The sequence below is a fragment of the Capra hircus genome, chromosome 9 (assembly GCF_001704415.2).
Source record: "Capra hircus breed San Clemente chromosome 9, ASM170441v1, whole genome shotgun sequence".
NCBI classification, from domain to species: Eukaryota; Metazoa; Chordata; class Mammalia; order Artiodactyla; family Bovidae; genus Capra; species Capra hircus.
This window is the reverse complement of record NC_030816.1, coordinates 71,173,767-71,191,627: the sequence shown is the minus strand read 5'-3', so window position 1 is coordinate 71,191,627 and position 17,861 is coordinate 71,173,767. Positions and strand designations below refer to the sequence as shown.

Below are 17,861 nucleotides of genomic sequence, written 5' to 3'. Positions count from 1 at the left end.
CCTTAGCTTTAGGCCTTTACAGATTAGGAGTTATTCTAGGTGCTTTCTCATTCAGCCTGTAGCTGAGCTTTGAATGATTTCATTTTTTTGAGAAACCACCACATTGTTTGCCAAAGTGGCTGTACCATTTTATATTACTACCATATAAATATATGTGTGATCTAGTTTTTTCCTATCCTCACTGGCATTTGGTGGTGTCAATATTTTTAATTTTAAGCATTCTAATAAACTATACAGTGGTATCTTATTGTGGCTTTACTTTGTGTTTCCCTGATGGTTAATGATGTCAAACAATTTTTGTTGTGTTTATTTGGTATCTCTGTTCTCTTCAGTGATGTCTCATGTCATTTGCCCATTTTCTAATTCCTACTGCTGAGTTTTGAGAGTTATTCATATAAATACAAGTTCTTTGTCAAGTATGAGGTTTGCAGATATTTTCTCCCAGTGTGTGGTTTGACTTTTTCTTCTCTTCATATGATGCTTTGCAGAGCAAGTTTTAAATTTTGATGAGGCCCAATTTACTGATTTTTCCCTTTAATGGATTGTGATTTTGATGACAAATCTAAGAATTCTTTGCCAAAGATCCCAAGGATTTTATGTTATGCTTTTCTAAAAGTTTTATGTTTCCAATTCAAATCTATGATCCATTTTGAGTTAAATTTTGTTTGAGGAAAGAGTTTCAGGCTGAGATTCCTTTATCTTTTTCTCTTTTCTTTTTTCTCCTCCTCCTCCTCCTTTTTGTTGTCTATGGATATGCAGTTGCTCTGGCAACATTTATTGTAAGGCTATCTTCTTTCCACTGCATGAGTTTTGCATCCTAGTAAAAAATTAGGTAGGCATACTTGTGTGGGTCTGTTTCCTGGATTCTTTATTCTGTTCCACTGACTTATTGCCTATCATGCTACATATATCATATTGTTTTGATTATAATAGGTCATTAGTTAGCCTTAATATTGGGTGGAGTAATCCCTCCTTTGTCAATGTTATTTTAGCTACCCTAGGGCTTGTACCTTAGAGAATCTTTGGTCCCTGGGGACAACAGTGCTTCTTTGACCAGGTACCAGCTGAAGCTGGGTTTCTCCTGATGGATCACTTGACCTGCCTCAGTATCTCAGTGAAAAGGGGGAGTTGCAGACCTGGCAAGGAAGCAGAATGCTTTCTCTAGTTGCTTATCTGTGGTGGGGCTACCATTTGATCATCCTTTCCTGTGATGTCAGCTTACCTGATATTTTCAGAAAGATTCCCATTCTAACTGGGAGAACATCAACCTATTTGATTGCCTTCTTTTGCTACTTTCATGATCAGAAAACAATGAGTGTAGGTGGTCTTCCCTTGTTGTGTGTGCATTAGTTGCTCAGTCATGTCCAAGGACTTGACTCCAAGGACTGTAGCCTGCCAGATTCCTCGGTTCATGGAATTCTCCAGGCAAGAATATTGGAGTGGGTTGCCTTCCCTTCTCCAGGGAATGTTCCTGACCAAGGGATCTAACCCAGGTCTCTTGCATTGCAGGCAGATTCTCTACCGTCTGAGCCATCAGGGATGGTTTCTTTGTTGTGTGGGGAGGAGAACTATGGCCCTGCTTCTGTGCTCTTCCTGCAGTCCTGGCATCCCAAACTAGCTCACTGTCCTACAGTACTCCAGAAGTCTCCTTTGGTTGTCTCTGCCATCATTTCCAGATTTTATGGGTCAGCTTAGTGGGGAAGACCAAGGATAAGACTGTAAGTCAGTGTCTATCAAATAGATATTTTAAAAAGAAAATAGATAAACAACTGCTTATTTAAATTAAAAAAGATGCTGGTGTGTCAAGAGCAACACTTTAAGCTTTATGCAGAATTAAATAGACATCTCAGAGTTTGGAAAACATGTGCCCTATCCCCAATCAACCAATGTTCTTGTGCTTTATTAAAATGCTCAAACTTTTATTCTTTTCTCTTTTTCCTTTGACAAAAATAGAGTCTGGGCTAAATTCCAATTTGAATAAGTATACTGATCTTCCAGATTCCCCTGGCAGTGTAAATCACATGCAGTTTTCTTCGTGTTCTGTCTTTAACTAGTGAAACAAGACGGCTGTGCACACTGAGATAGATGCCGGGTTCTACTGAGAGCTGCCTGGAGATGAAACATCTTTTAATTAATTATCCCACCAGATTTGCAATAACACCAAAGCCCACCAAGATGAGTATTTGAATCAGCACTCTTTCTCTCAAATTGAAACCCTCTTATTTTTCTTGCCATTGTTTTTGAACCTGATTAATGCTTTTATGAAAATAAAGAGATCTGTTTGCTGAAAAAAAAAAATCATGTTGACATTTTCAAGTGCAACATTTGGATGAATGTATTAGGTCCTGCCAATGAATCTGTACACAATCCAGTTATTTTCCTTCCCACATGATAATTCTGCTGTGGGAAGAATCTCCAGCACTATGTCTTAATTGAACATCTTCCAGTTAAATCTCTTTGCTCTTACTTCCTTCTTTTATAACAGCTCTGACATCATATAGTATTTTGTATTAGATGTCATTCTTTTTTTTTTTTTTTTGAAAGACAGAATCTTATAAAATTAGGGTTGGAAAAGGTTAAAAATTCACAAGATGTCCAACTCAAATCTTTATAAGGAAGATACATTTAAGCTAAACAATTTACACTATATTTAAGAACCTCCAGAGAAGGCACTTTCATGATACCTAGTGCAGACCCATTCTAATATTGAATAGCTTTGCTTCCAAATGAATGTCTCCAAGTTGACTAGATATAAAGCCATTCTTTAAAGAAAAAATAGTTTGCACTAGAAGAACATATGTAATTATTTTACTATCCCTTATGCTAATTGAAAACTGCAAATGAATTTCTAGAGCAGTAGTTGTTAGAATTTTATGGGATATAGACTTCTTTAATAATCTGATGAAGTTGTAGATTTCATCTAAGGAAAATACATATAATTGCAAGAGGCTCAGGAGTCACCTAAAGCCCATCCAAAGTCCCCAGGCTAAAGAACCCTTACTCTGGAATGTAAGTCATTGTTTTTTAAAAACTTCTAAAGTGTATCTTCTAAATTTCAGAATCTAGCTAATTCAGAGAGTAGAACCCCAAATGAGCTTTAAGTGTATGAGTTATCGTCCTTCAGTTATGTATAACAGAAACAAACTCTGGTTAACTTAAGAAGAAAATCGCTGGAGTAATATTTGAATAGCTCATAGTTCTGAAGAAAAACCCAGATCAGAAAAGATACCAAGTGAGGTAGCAGATACTAATATAATGGACAGTCCTTCAAGATGCTCATGACTCAGCTTTAGCTTTTTTATTGATGCTAACACACACATGCACACACACACACACAAACACCAATAGAGGAGATTTGGGGCAGGCAGGAACAAGAAATTAAATGTACATTATAGTATCCACAGGCTCCTAGGAAGATAAGAGTGGAAACTATTGCTATCTCTTATTTAACTGCCTTTTCTATTTTTATTATGGCCACAATTATTCTATTCTCAATAATTTATACCTACTTACAAAATATCTATAGAAATTTTGAGGAACCAGGATACAAACACTGGTCAGTTTTCAAGAAGGACATACTTTCAAGCAGCTACTTCAGATATAGCTAAAGACTATAGTAGACAAGAAGAAATTCAGAGACCTTGGAGCTCAAATGAACAGATAGGTGTTCCTAAAGTGCAAAATCAGACTTGATCAAGGATCTTCTGCACTGTTTGGTGGAGGCTTCACAAGTCTACCCAGAGGAATTTCAGAGTTGCTATGATACAGTGATGGGTGTGTCTCCCGTTCTTCCCCTTTCATTCACTGCTTATCCTGTGATTCACACTTGTATATACTTGTATATTAGAGTTGTCAACTACGAATTGGCACTTGCCAAGAGCACTGCCAGGTGGCACCAGTGGTAAAGAACCCACCTGCCAATGTAGAGACATGAGATAGAGGTTTGCTCTCTGTGTTGGAAGACCCCCCAGAGGAGGAAATGGGAACCCACTCCAGTATTCTTGCCTGGAGAATCCCGTGGATAGAGGAGCCTGGCAGGCTACAATCCATAGGGTCGCACAGAGTTGGACATGACTGAAGTGACTTAGCACAACCAAGAGCTCTGTTTCTTTGGAGCAGTCTCTCCTAGCTATCTGAGGTGCTGTCTCCTAGGCTACAGTCCTCATTTTGCCCCAAATAAAACTTAATTCACAGCTTTCAAGTTGTACATCTTTTTCAGTTGACAGAGTTGTGTGAGGGAAAGGGCCAAGAATCAAGTAAAGGGATGCTCTTCTAGCCAAAGTCATCAGTAAAAGGTATATGCTGTCATCAGACTGGAATGTTCTCATTTCAGTTGCACGGATCTGAGCTCTCTGGTTGCTTTAATGGTATATAATTTAAGATCCTATCTGGAGAATGAAGCTGTCTCAACTAGACTATGATACATGTCTCCCGTGAACGTTGCAAAATACCATTGTTGACAACCTGCCATCTGGTGGTATCACAGTCTCTTAGTGGTGTAAATCCTTTTTTAAAGCTCTGTAGATCGTAGTTTTCAATATTTTCACTTGAAGGCCAATACATTTTTGAAAATGATCATAAGCATTTATATAAGCCTATTTTCACATCAGCTTAATAACCCAGATAATACAAATCTATTCAATATAATCTACTGAGAGCCTACTCTGTGCAGTTCTGTGCTATAAACTGAGGATAATTAAGATGCATAAGATATGACAATTTTAATGAGGCCCTGACACTCAAGTAGACTATAAACCATTACATAACAGAAAAAGTCTTCATACAATGCATTATAAATTATTCTAATGTGACAAACTAGTTAAATAGTAATGAGACAGCTGACGAGATCAAGTTCATTAGCCAGACTGGAAGTATCCAGGGTACTGAAGGGCCAGGGTTATTGAAATGTGCAGATGATAGATGAGCTTCTCATGAGGAATCTTTAGTTACCTTCAGGAAATTTTTAAATCATCTCTGTAAACCACACATGAAACTGTTTGGTTTTCTATTGCTTTCTTCTTCTTTGCCAGAGACGACTAAAATGTTGATAAATGGAAAAGGAAGAATAAATAGAAGTCTGAATGGATCATAAATTGGAAAATGTCTTTAGATTTCAAGTTGACTATTCTAAAAACTATTTTCATAGAGTGTTGCTTTAAAAATTTGACGACTTTCAATGATTTGCCATGGAAATGAGGGTCCTTATACAAACTTAAACAAAGTTTAAGTCTATTTGCCAAAGGTTGTTTTCCATACATCTTAATGTAAAAATATGCAGACTTTGGGCACATGCTACTTTAGAAGCAATGAGTTAAAAGTTAGCTGAGTTCATGGAGAAATACATGAAAACTTCAAAGGTCTTTGAAAGAAAAATATATAATCATGATTTTTATTAATCAATGGAATAGTCTTTGATGAAGTTGTATTTAATATAACTTTGACCATTTGCACAAGTTTGACCTAATCTTCTTGGTGAAAGCAGCATGTAAAATATTTTTCAAATCCATAAAATGGTATAAATATGTTAACTAACATAGCCCAGTTTCACCCAAGAGCTACAATCATAGTATATATTAGTTAACCTTTTAAAGATTAACTGATAAGCCTTTAGTGAGTGAAATTTGCTCAGTTGCATCAGACTCTTTATGACCCCATGGACTATGTCCATGGAATTCTCCAGGCCACAACACTGGAGTGGGTAGCCTTTCCCTTTTCCAGGGGATCTTCTGAACCCAGGGAGCAAACCTAGGTCTTCCATATTGCAGGTGAATTTTTTACCAGCTGAGCGGAAGGGAAGCCCAAAGACACTGGAGTGGGTAGCCTATCCCTTCTCTAGCAGATCTTCCCGACCCAGGAATCAAACTGTGGTCTCCTGCATTGCAGGCAGATTCTTTACCAACTGAGCTATCAGGGAAGGTCATAAATATTGATTTATTTGTCTGTGGCAGGTCTTAGCCGCAGCATGCAGGATCTTTAATTGCAGTATCCAGGATCTAGTTCCCTAACCAGGGATGGAACCTGGTCCCCCTGCACTGGGAGTTCAGAGTCTTAGCCACTGAACCACCAGGGAAGTCTTTACTATGTAACATAATTTGAGGGCTTCCCTGGTGGCTCAGTTGGTAAAGAATCCACCTGCAATGCGGGAGAACTGGGTTTGATCCCTGGGCTGGGAAGATCCTCTTTCCTGTGGCTCAGGCGGTAAAGAATCTGCCTGCAGTGTGAGAGACTTGGGTTTAATCCCTGTGTCTGGAAGGTATCCTGGAGAAGGGAATGGAAACTCACTCCAATATTCTAGCCTGGAGAATACCATAGACAGAGTCACTTGGCAGGCTGCAGTGCACAGGGTCACAAAGAGTGGGACACAATTGAGCGACTACCACTTACTTACTTACATTAATTTGATATAGTTTTCACTATAGGAAACATCATTTTTTATGAGTTTTTTTGTGTCAGTCTAAATATATCAACCACCTACAGTGAATGAAAGAGACAACCATATGCTATCTGAATTGGTGATTCTGAATCAACAGTTTGATAAACTTTGAAAATAAAGATGGTCATTATATTATATACCAGATAGGAAAGTGATTTACAGGTTAGTGAATTTTTATAATTTACAAAGTGTATTAGAAGTGTTGAGCTTATTTGAATAAAGTTAGAATTGTTTAAGGACTTCCCTGGTGGCTCAGGCGGTAAAGCGTCTGTCTACAATGCAGGAGACCTGGGTTTGATCCTTGGGTCTGGAAGATCCCCTGGAGAAGGAAATGACAATCCACTCCAGTACTATTGCCTGGAAAATCCCATGGACAGAGGAGCCTGGTAGGCTACAGTCCACGGGGTTGCAAAGAGTCGGACACAACTGAGTGACTTCACTTTTGTTTAAAGAATTGTTTAAAGAGAATTGTTTAAAGTTACAGGTTGAATATATGTATCTATGTATATTACATATATACATATACCATATATATACATGGTAGAGTGATTGTACAGGTTCATTTCAAAGCAAATCATACCATTCATGTGGTGATAATGCCATCTGTGCTCATACCAAAATCAAGGATGTTAGCCTTAAGTTCCAGGCACTTGCAAAACCTTCCATATGTAATGAAGCTCTTACAAGAAAACACACCTGTGGCTAGAAACTATTTTATCTAAATTAAGATGAATAAAATCTGTTTTATAATTGAGTAGACAAAAAATACAGTGAATGGAGGCTCAGTCAGTAAAGAATTCACCTGTAATGTGGGAGACCTGGGTCCGATTCCTGGGTTGGGAAGATCCCCTGGAGAAGGGAATGGCAACCCACTCCAGGATTCTTGCCTGGAGAATCCCATGGACAGAGGAGCCTGGTGGGCTACAGGTCATGGGGTAGCAAGAGTCAGATATGATTTAGCAACTAAACCACACAACCACCACAGACAAAAATTATTATAATGATCTTTTTGAAATAAAGTTCTTTTATAATGTTAATTTCAGAAATGTTCTGTAAAGGTCTTTGAAGGTTTTCATTAGGCTGGTATAAATAATCCCACCCGAGATATGGTCCAAGCTAGGGGTTAAGCGTGGTATCACAGTGTTTCTCCTTTGAGGTAAAGCTCATTACTGCCTGGCTCTTCCTGCCACATCTCCCCCTGTTTTTCCTTTTTCAAGAGTCAGTGGACGCAAGGATTTCTTTTGAATGAAGAGACACAAGGTAAATATCAGTTACCATATCAGGATATACGTAGAATTTCACATGCAGAATGTATCTTCAATGTGCAAATAGTTTATATTAACAGGGAGCTTGAGACTAAAAATCAATGTTTTATTGTTTTGGAAACTTGACTTCTAGAAGGCAGTTAAAAGTTTTTTGAAGTTAACAATTTTCTGACCCACTTAAATGAAGGCTATCTTTTGTTACATTTCAAAAAACACTTTAGTGGACACTTTGATTTTGCAAATGGAAAAATCACAATTCTATTTTTCAGTGGAGGTGTTGGAGGCGCTGAGGAGTTAAATTGCTTTTGTAATGATGTTTCATTATCACCTGAATTGCACCCTGGGGATTATAACCATTGACTCAGAGTTGAACTTTGGGGGTAATAACTATAGACTCAGAGGCAGGCCTATGACTGCTGAAGAGGAAAACTAAAGCTGTCTTTTCTGCTTTTACAAGAGACCCTGAGAAAGGAAGAGTTTGTTGACCTTGAAGTATTTGGTGGGGGGTGGGTTGGTTGTAAAGAGGCAGATAGTAGGAAACTAAGGAGGAAGAGATTAAATGGTAAGCCATATACTTTATCAAAGACAACAGCCTAGGGACTGTAGGAGCTATGATACGCCTTATATTAATAGCTCTACCCTGGTTAACTCAGTCAACACTTTGGAGAAGGTTTGTATGCCCCTGATGGCTCAGCAGGTAAAGAATCCTGCAATGCAGGTGACGTAGGAGACCTAGCTCGATCCCTGGGTTAGGAAGACCCCCTGGAGAAGGGAAAGGCTACCCAATCCAGCATTCTGGCCTGGAGAGTTCCACGGACAGAAGAGCCTGGTGGGCTACAGTCCATGGGGAAAGAGTCAGACATGACTGAGCACAAGGCACATGTATTCTTAGAGAGTTATTTGTTAACTATGATCCACAGATATTACTGTCTTTAGCTTCCTGGCCATCTGCACTGTTTTTCTACATGAGGGTGATCTCAGTATGGAAAACACCACCTCTAGAGAATATTTAGGAAATACGAGAGGGTGGAGGGCTTTCAGATGGTCCCAAAGCCAAGGATGTTAGACATCTTTCAAATTTTTAGAGAGTTACATGGAACAAAGAATTACCTTTCCTCCTATAAATTATTTGAATGGTCCCACATTCATGTAGTCTAGAGGCAAATTGGTAAACCAAGAACCTAACTTGGTAAGATATGAAAAACCTGAGTATAATTTGTGCAGGTATGAAGTTCACTCTTCAGTGAACTTTAGTGAATTTCAGGAATACAATCATTGTACACAATAAGGGCAGAAAAAGCCTCTTGATGAAAGTGAAAGAGGAGAGTGAAAAAGTTGGTTTAAAGCTTGACATTCAGAAAACGAAGATCATGGCATCTGGTCCCATCACTTCATGGGAAATAGATGGGGAAACAGTGGAAACAGTGTCAGACTTTATTTTGGGGTGGGGAGGGGCTCCAAAATCACCACAGATGGTGACTGCAGCCATGGAATTAAAAGATGCTTACTCCTTGGAAAAAAAAATTATGACCAACCTAGATAGCATATTCAAAAGCAGAGACATTACTTTGCCAATAACGATCCGTCTAGTCAAGGCTATGGTTTTTCCTGTGGTCATGTATGGATATGAGAGTTGGACTCTGAAGAAAGCTGAGCACCAAATAATTGATGCTTTTGAACTGTGGTGTTGGAGAAGACTCTTGAGAGTCCCTTGGACTGCAAGGAGATCCAACCAGTCCATTCTGAAGGAGATCCACCCTGGGATTTCTTTGGAAGGAATGATGCTAAAGCTGAAACTCCAACACTTTGGCCACCTCATGCGAAGAGTTGACTCATTGGAAAAGACTCTGATGCTGGGAGGGATTGGCGGCAGGAGGAGAAGAGGACAACAGAGGATGAGATGGCTGGATGGCATCACGGACTCGATGGACGTGAGTCTGAGTGAACTCCGGGAGATGGTGATGGACAGGGAGGCCTGGCATGCTGCGATTCATGGGTGGCAGAGTCGAACATGACTGAGCAACTGAACTGAGCAGAAACATTGTTATCTTTGAAAAGGGTTATTCACTGTTAAGGAAACTGTGTCACTAATGGCAACCTCATTTCAAATATTTGAGTCACAGTTACAAACCATCTGTACATCAGTCTGCAGTTGTAACAGTTGCATTTTCAGTGACTTCAAGTATAGGTATGAACATCAGTAACGAGTGTTCCATGTACCATATATTTCTAGTGTAGTCTCTCCAAGCATTTATACATTGATATTCATATCTTATTACAAAATATTTTGGCTTTGGTTTTCTTTTAAAGATTAGGCTGTGTAATTATTTTTATTTATTAAAAATACTCTGTTTAAACTACCATCCTGCCATTTATTCTCTGTTCTTACCAGTTTTTTTGATATATTTTTTGATTAATTGAATTATTTTTATTATTTAATTTCAGTAATAACTTATTATCTTTGTTTTATTTTTTATTTAAAGATTTAAAGTTAACAGTATACCATGTGGACTTGTTGGAATCTTCATTCAAATAGTATTCTAACAGTTTGAGTATTATTTAAGACCATCATATTAGTGCGTGTTATCTCCCTGTCATTTATGATGATATATATGTTCACATATAGTGAAATGAAATGATAACCACAATCAAGTTAATTAATGTATCCATCACCTCACATGGTTACCTTTGTTTTTTTTTGTTGTTTGGTGAAAACACTTAAGATTTATTCTCTTATCTCTTAGTAAAGTTCAAGTAGGCAATCCAATATTATTAACTATAGTCATCATCTATACATTAGATTATATTCATGTTATAATTAAAATTTACATCCTTTTGATCAACATCTTCCTTTTTTTTTTTTTTTTCTTTTGCCTCCCAGCACCTGGTAACCACAGTTTTATGAGTTTGGCCATTTTATATCCCACATGTGAGTAAGATCTTGCAGTATTTATTTGCCTTGCTATGTCTAGCATAATGTCTTCTAGGTTCATGTTTTCACAAATGGTAGAATTTCCCTTTCTTTAATGGCTGAAATATACCTATTACATGTATTTTCTTTATCTGCATGTCCTTTTATCTATCTGTCCTTTATCTATCCATTTGTTTATGAACACTTCAGTTGTTTCCTTATTTTAGATATTATGAATAATAAGCCAATGAACAAGGGAGATGCAGATATCTCTTTGAGATTGTGATTTTGTGTTTTTTGGGGGAGGATATATACCTCAGAGGTGGCTTATTGGATACCATGGTAGTTTAATTTTTAATTTTTTTGCAGAACCTCCAGAATGTTTTCCATAGTGGTTGTATCAATTTACATCCCAATCAACAATGCACAATGGTGGGGGATCCAGAGTACTATCACAGCAAAATGAAATATCTAAACATGAGAGTTCTACCTTGAAAACCAAGGTTTATAGAGAATTAGGCAACAGAGGTGTATTGGCAAAAACCGAACCAAGCCAAAACAAAAAACTTTCATGAACCAAGATTATCTTTGAGACAGAGAAATATGGCTGGATGAAAGGCCATATTTGATTATTACAATAGGGGAGGGTATCCTTCATCCATTAAGCTGGGTAAGTTATTCTTTACTATTCATCATACATGGGCAACTTTTATTAGCATTTCATAAGAACAAATCTTTTTAAAATAGTGAGTAAAATCTGTCTAATGCCATATAAGTTATTAAAGGTAATGAGAGGAAAGTGAAGCAAATTATGTTTAGACAGAAAATAAGAACATACCAGACAAGTGTTCATTAATCAGAAGAAAAATGTTGCATAGTAAAAAGTTTTTAAGTTTCAGAGCTTTGGAGAAATCAGAAATAGAAAAAAATAGAAAAGCTCAGAAAAGTAATAGGTTTAAAAGTATATCAGAGACGTAGAGAACAAGGAAGAACAAAGGCAAAGAAAATTTAAAAATCTAACAAATGACAGCAATAAAAAATATTTGACAGAAGTGATTGACGATTAAAGATACATATTTAATTTATAAGGACCAGATATGCTTGCAGGTGAGTTTCATCTAACTTGAAGACAACTTACTACAACTGAGCCTTGAATAATGTGGGGGTTAAGGGCACCAACCTCTACCCATTAAGTAGAAGTAGATTATCACTAAGGTCTTCATCCTCATCATCTTCACAATGAGCAGTCTGAGGAGAAGGAAGAGGAAATATTGGTCTTCTTGTGTCAAATGTGGCAGAGATAGAGAAGGTAGAAAGGAAGGAGGAAGAAGAGGAGGGGAAGCAGGCACACTCGGTGTAGCATTACAGAAATACATCATAATTTTTCTGACTTTTTTGCTTTTTCATTCCTTTAAAAACTTCTTTATGGTTCCAATCCTTCTTCCACTGTTCCTTCTAGTTTCAGTGGCTGTTATTATAGACAGGTCCACGTTGTAAAATAAATCAGAAGCCATCTTGAATAATTGGAGCCCTTCCACCAGATTGTCTCATTTCAATTCAGTTCAGGCACTCAGTTATGTCCGACTCTTTGTAACCCCATGGACTACAGCATGCCAGGCTTCTCTGTCCATCACCAACTTCCAGAATTTACTCAAACTCATGTCCATCGAGTCAGTGATGCCATCCAACCATCTCATCCTCTGTCATCCCCTTCTTATCCTGCCTTCAATCTTTCCCAGCTTAAGGGTCTTTCCCAATGAGTCAGTTCACATCCGGTCGCCAAAGTATTAGAGTTTCAGCTTCAGATCAGCCCTTCCAATGAATATTCAGTACTGATTTCCTTTAGGATGGACTGGTTGGATCTCCTTACAGTCCAAGGGACTCTCAAGAGTCTTCTCCAACACCACAGTTCAAAACCATCAATTCTTCGGCACTCAGCCTTCTTGACAGTCCAGCTCTCACACTGATACATGACTGCTGGAAAAACCATACCTTTGATTTGACGGACCCTTGTTGGTGAAGTAATGTCTCTGCTTTTTAATATGCTGTCTAGGTTAGTCATAGCTTCTCTTTCAAAGAGCAAGTGTCTTTTACTTTCAGCTTGTCTAATGTCCATCTATTTTCCAGCACTGCTTCTGTGTCTTCTTCCTCATCATCTGGCACAGGTTTGGAAGCTCTCATCTCCTTCAAGTTATTGTCTCTCAGTTCCTCTGGTGTGTTGTCTGTTAGCTTCAGAGTTTCTCCAAGATTCTTATCTTCGGACCCTTCACTCTACTCCACCACTTTGCTTTTCTTTTTTTTTGCCGTATCCACAATTTCAAGATTTTCTTGATTGACGCCACAGTAAATCCTGTGGAGTCAGGCACACCTTCTGGATCTGGACATAGTTTTCTCCAAGTAGAAGTTTGTTGCATTGGGTTTGGATGGCTTTCATAGCTTTTCCCGATAACAACCATGGTATATTCAATGGTGTAATTTTTCCAGACTTTCATAATGTTCTCTTAATTGGTATTCTTTTCCATAGCATTAATAATCCTTTCCCTAGTGTTCTGTGCATAATAAATCTTAAAGTTCTTTATTGTTACCAAGTCTAAGTTAGTACTACTCACTTCATGACAGGCCAATAAGTTGAGAGACAAGGTACTGGGGCAAGACATAGTGACTTTATTTGAAAAGTCAGCAATCTGAGAGGATGGCGAAATAACGTCTTAAAGAGCCACCTTCACTTGGAGTAGATTCAGGTTCCTTTTATGTTAAGGGGAAAGGGGAAGTGGGAAGGTTCAAGATTAAAGGGTAAAGGCAGATTGTAGGGTTTGGGGAGTCACTTGTCCTCCAAGGGAAGCATAACATTTGTTGGTTCTACTTGCTCATATAGGCAGGATCACAAGGCTCCTGCAAAATGAGGTGTTAGCAGTTATTTTTACTTTACCATTCTTTTCTCTACTTACTTGTACGGTTTCTAGGCTGAAAGTGAGCTTATCTACACCATGTAACTAATAAGGACAATGGGATGGGAACTTCTTCTCAGAATTTAATGAGCTATTTGGGCACAAGCAATATTTCTCTGGGATTTCCCATGTGGTGTTAGTGGTAAAGAACCCATCTGCCAATGCAGGAGATGTAAGAAACATAGGTTCGATCCCTGAGTCAGGAAGATCCCCTGGAGGAGGGAAAATGGCAACCCACTCCAGTATTCCTGCCTGGAGAATCCTATTGACAGAGGAGCCTGGTAGGCTTCATAGGAGTCCATAGGGTTGCAAAGAGTTGGGCATGACTCAAGTGACTTAGCATGCATGCATGCCTAACAATCCTCTAATGTTTGACACGCAGGGCTAAAGTAATAGAATAATTAGGGCTCAAGAATGAGGAATGGAGTTTCAACATGGTGTTAGCACTGCTCTTCTTCTGTTACATTATGACCCTCTGATCTAGAGGCAGCAGTAGAGCTGTTGTGTTTAGGGGCAAGTAGGCCATTTGTACCTCTTCGATGCTAATCTCAAGGGATTCTGGGTGGCCAGGATCATTGTCCAATATAAAAAGAACTGTAAAAGGCAGCCACTAACTGGCAAGGTATTTCCTGACTGACCAATGCAGAGATTGGGTTCCATTGTCCAGACCTTCCTGTGGTACAATCAAGACTGGCAAGTGGCGCTGATCTTTTCATTTCAAGACTTAGAAGTTAGCAGCTTTATTGTTAAGGGTTGTTCTGATCATAAACCTGACTGTATTTTCACAGAAGACAGTGTTAGCCTATTCCTTCCTACTTTAAAGCTTGGCGCTTGCTTCTCTTCCTTACTAGTAAATGTCCTTTGTGGCTTTATTTGTTTATTATTTTTTTTCTAGAATAGGCACTTTTGTCTGCATTAAAAACCTGTTCAGGTAGGATACTCTTTCAGAAATATTATTCCTGTTCAGAAAGATACCCTTTCTCATCATTTCCTTAATGGCTTTTGGGAAATTGTCTGCTGCCTCTCGGTCAGCAGGAGCTGCTTCTCCTGTAATCTTGACATTTGTTAGGCCAAATCTCTTTCTAAAAATTATCAAACCATTTTTTTGCTGGCATTAAAATTCTCTAGCTTTAGATCCTTCACCTTCCTTTTGCTTTAAGTTATTACTTAATGATTTTGCTTTTTCTTGAATAATATTAGAGTGTATAGATATGCCTTAGAGCAATCCTGTGCCCACAGAAAAGCTACACTTTCGATACAAGATAAAATTTTGTATTTCTCACAAAGTGCAAAGTTTCCCCACCTGCTGGTATAGTTCCAGTGATGGCCTCATGATTTCCTTTTCTTTTTCTACTATGGTCCTTATGCTAGATTTATTTATCTTGAAACATTGGGCAATCGCAGAAGCAGACCCCAATCTACAGCACCTATCAAGCAATTCAACTTTTTCTTGTCATGTCAGGACTTTTCTCTGTTTCTTGGGAACACTTTCAGCATCATCTGCGATACTTCATATGGGTCCCCTGGTGTTACTCAAGATTTTCAGTACTGCACTGAACACAGTGAAAAATAGTTGAGTACCACAGGAGATCATTTTTTTACTGCCATATACATTTTACTGGAGAGGTGATTGTTCACAGGGAGATGATTAGCATCGCATGGCGTTTTAAGCAGGTATTTATAACACTTGTGTGTGTGCTAAGTTGTTCCAGTTGTGTCTGAATTGGTGTGACCCTGTGGACTGTAGCCTGTCAAGCTCCCATATTCATGGGCTTCTCCAAGCATGAATACTGGAGTGGCTTCAAAATTATTACAGTAAATACTGCAGATATTTTACTGAGTTGTGATTTAATGCTACCTCTTTATGTTTGTTTATATTTCTCTTGATTGCTGAGGGTACCACGTATGATCTTTATGTGTTTGCTTTGATACATTGTAGCTTTTTATAATGGATTTGTGACATTTTCATGGTAGCAAATGATAAAACAGATTAGGATCTACATGTATTTTATGCACTCATGACATATCTGACTTTTAATCTTTTTGTTTTTTTCTAGGCTGCATAGTTCATCTGTGAACTTTTTAAATTGTTGCAAATCTCCAAAATTTTTTTCAAATATATTAAAAAATGATATTTTTGTGTAAGTATGCCTGTACAGTTCAAACCTGTGCTGTTTAAGGGTCAACTTGAATATCCTGATCCATACCCATACATACACATTTTCCAATAGATAGCTTGTATAGCAAATATCTAAAAACAAAGTAATTAACTGGTTAAATTATGGTATATTTATGCTGTGGAATGTGCTGTGCTGTGCCTGGTCACTCAGTTGTGTCTGACCCTTTGTGACCCAGACTGTAGCCTGCCAGGCTCCTCTGTCCGGTGATTTCCCAGGCAAGAATACTGGAGTGGGTTGCCATGGCCTCCTCCAAGAGATCTTCCCAACCCAGGGATCGAACCCAGGTCTCCTGAATTGCAGGTGGATTCTTTATAGTCTGAGTCACCAGGGAAGGCCATACTATGGAATATTGCACAGCAATTAAAAAAAATACATTACTTTTGACTAGATTTTTTATTATCTAGTGAGAAAAATCAAGATTTTAGATGTATAATAAAATGTCAATTTATAAAACAAGCCATAATATAACATAAAATATTGATATATAATTATAGGAGATGAGTCAAAAATATGGTAATATCCACACTAGATTATTCCCATAGATTATTTGGGAGGGAAGATTGGTAGATCATAGGGCTATAAAGGGAAGTGTAGGCAAAGAGTAATAGAGAAAACATACATGTATTTGCATATTTAATTAAGTAAATTTCCAATACATATGTATAAAGAATTACTTGTATACAGAATTATATGTATTCTGTATACATATACATATATGTATAAAGAATTACATTTTTAATAATACTTAAATGAAAAATATAAAACCATCTATTGAGGTGGAAGGGCTTCCTTGGTGGCTCAGAGATAAAGAAGCTACTCATAACCCAGGAGACCCAGGTTCAATCCCTGGGTTGGGAAGATCCCATGGAGAAGGAAATGCAACCCACTCCAGTATTCTTGCCTGGGAAATCCCATTGACAGAGGAGCCTGACGAGCTACTATCCATGGGATCGCAAAGAGTTGGACATGACTGAGCAATTGAGCAGACAGGCATTGAAGTGGAACAATTTTGACTGGTTCAAAAATACTGTGGGAGTCTTTTATCACAGAAAGTCTGAATTGGAAATGTGTATTTGGGAAAGTCAGTTTCTAGTGTGTCTCAGTTAAGGCATTCACTATTTTTTGGAAAATAGCATACAAGAACATGTCTGTGTTACAAAATCTGCAATGCTGGTACACAGAACAAGAGATGAGTGTGATCACATTCTCTATGCCTGGGTTCCTCTGACTCATTATTAAGTGTCCAAACTCCTAACACTTTGAGTTTATGCTTAACCCACAAATTTTCTTGTCCAATGAAGGAGGTTTGTTGATGTTCTGCTTTGAAAGATTTTAAAAAAGGTACAAGTCTGAAGCAAATAGTTTTATTAAAACAGTTTCTTTTAACGTTTCATTTATTTGGTGAGTTTCTTTCTTTTTTGAGTGTGCTTTTTCATGCTTGCATCTAGACTCATATATTGTCATCTCCATCCTGTTCAATGATTTCAAATCATATTTTAAAAAATTTTCTATTTGAAAGTCTTTAAAGTTACAGAAAAACAATAGCCATTTTTCTCATTGTTGAATTTTTCAAAGGCATTACAAGCCTATTCTAGTACTAACTCAAAATGAAGCAATTCAGGGTGAGACACATACATTTTATTACATTCCAAATATTCTGAGACTATTTTTTATTGAAATTAGAAAATTTTAAACTCAATATCTTTCTGGGAAAAACCAATAAATTATCATCAAAACACAGAAACTACTTCTAAGGTGGGAAAATGTCTATTTTTCAATTGACCTAACCTCTTATTTTTATCAACAGGCAAACTTAGAGATAATGAAAAATGGGTTTTTCTTCTCAAGAAGAAAGGTGGTGTTGCGCATGTCCTGGTCACTTTTTCTTCTCTTTCTTTTTTTTGTGTGTGTCGGGAGCTGGGACCTTCTTTTCTGGCTCCACTCTGCTCGCGGCTTCCTCCGCAGCCTGAGCCTCCAGCCTTAGGCGCTCAGCTTCCAGTAATTTGTTCCTATATTCTTCCCGGATGTTAAAGATCTTCTGCCGGGCTTCGTCTAAGGAGTCCTATTCCAAAATGAAACAAAATGAAATGACAAAAACAACAGCATAAACAAAAACAGCACCCA

General features: G+C 37.9%; 1 protein-coding gene across 1 annotated transcript in view; it reads right to left on the bottom strand.

Moving 5' to 3' along the window:
* ADGB (androglobin) overlaps positions 16,805 to 17,861 on the bottom strand; it is a 188,449-nt gene continuing 187,392 nt past the window's right edge. Inside the window, exon 36 of the mRNA XM_018053314.1 lies at positions 16,805 to 17,799. Within this exon, the coding sequence (XP_017908803.1) occupies positions 17,614 to 17,799 (186 nt within the window). The 3' untranslated portion in view covers positions 16,805 to 17,613. The remainder of the gene's footprint in view (positions 17,800 to 17,861) is intronic.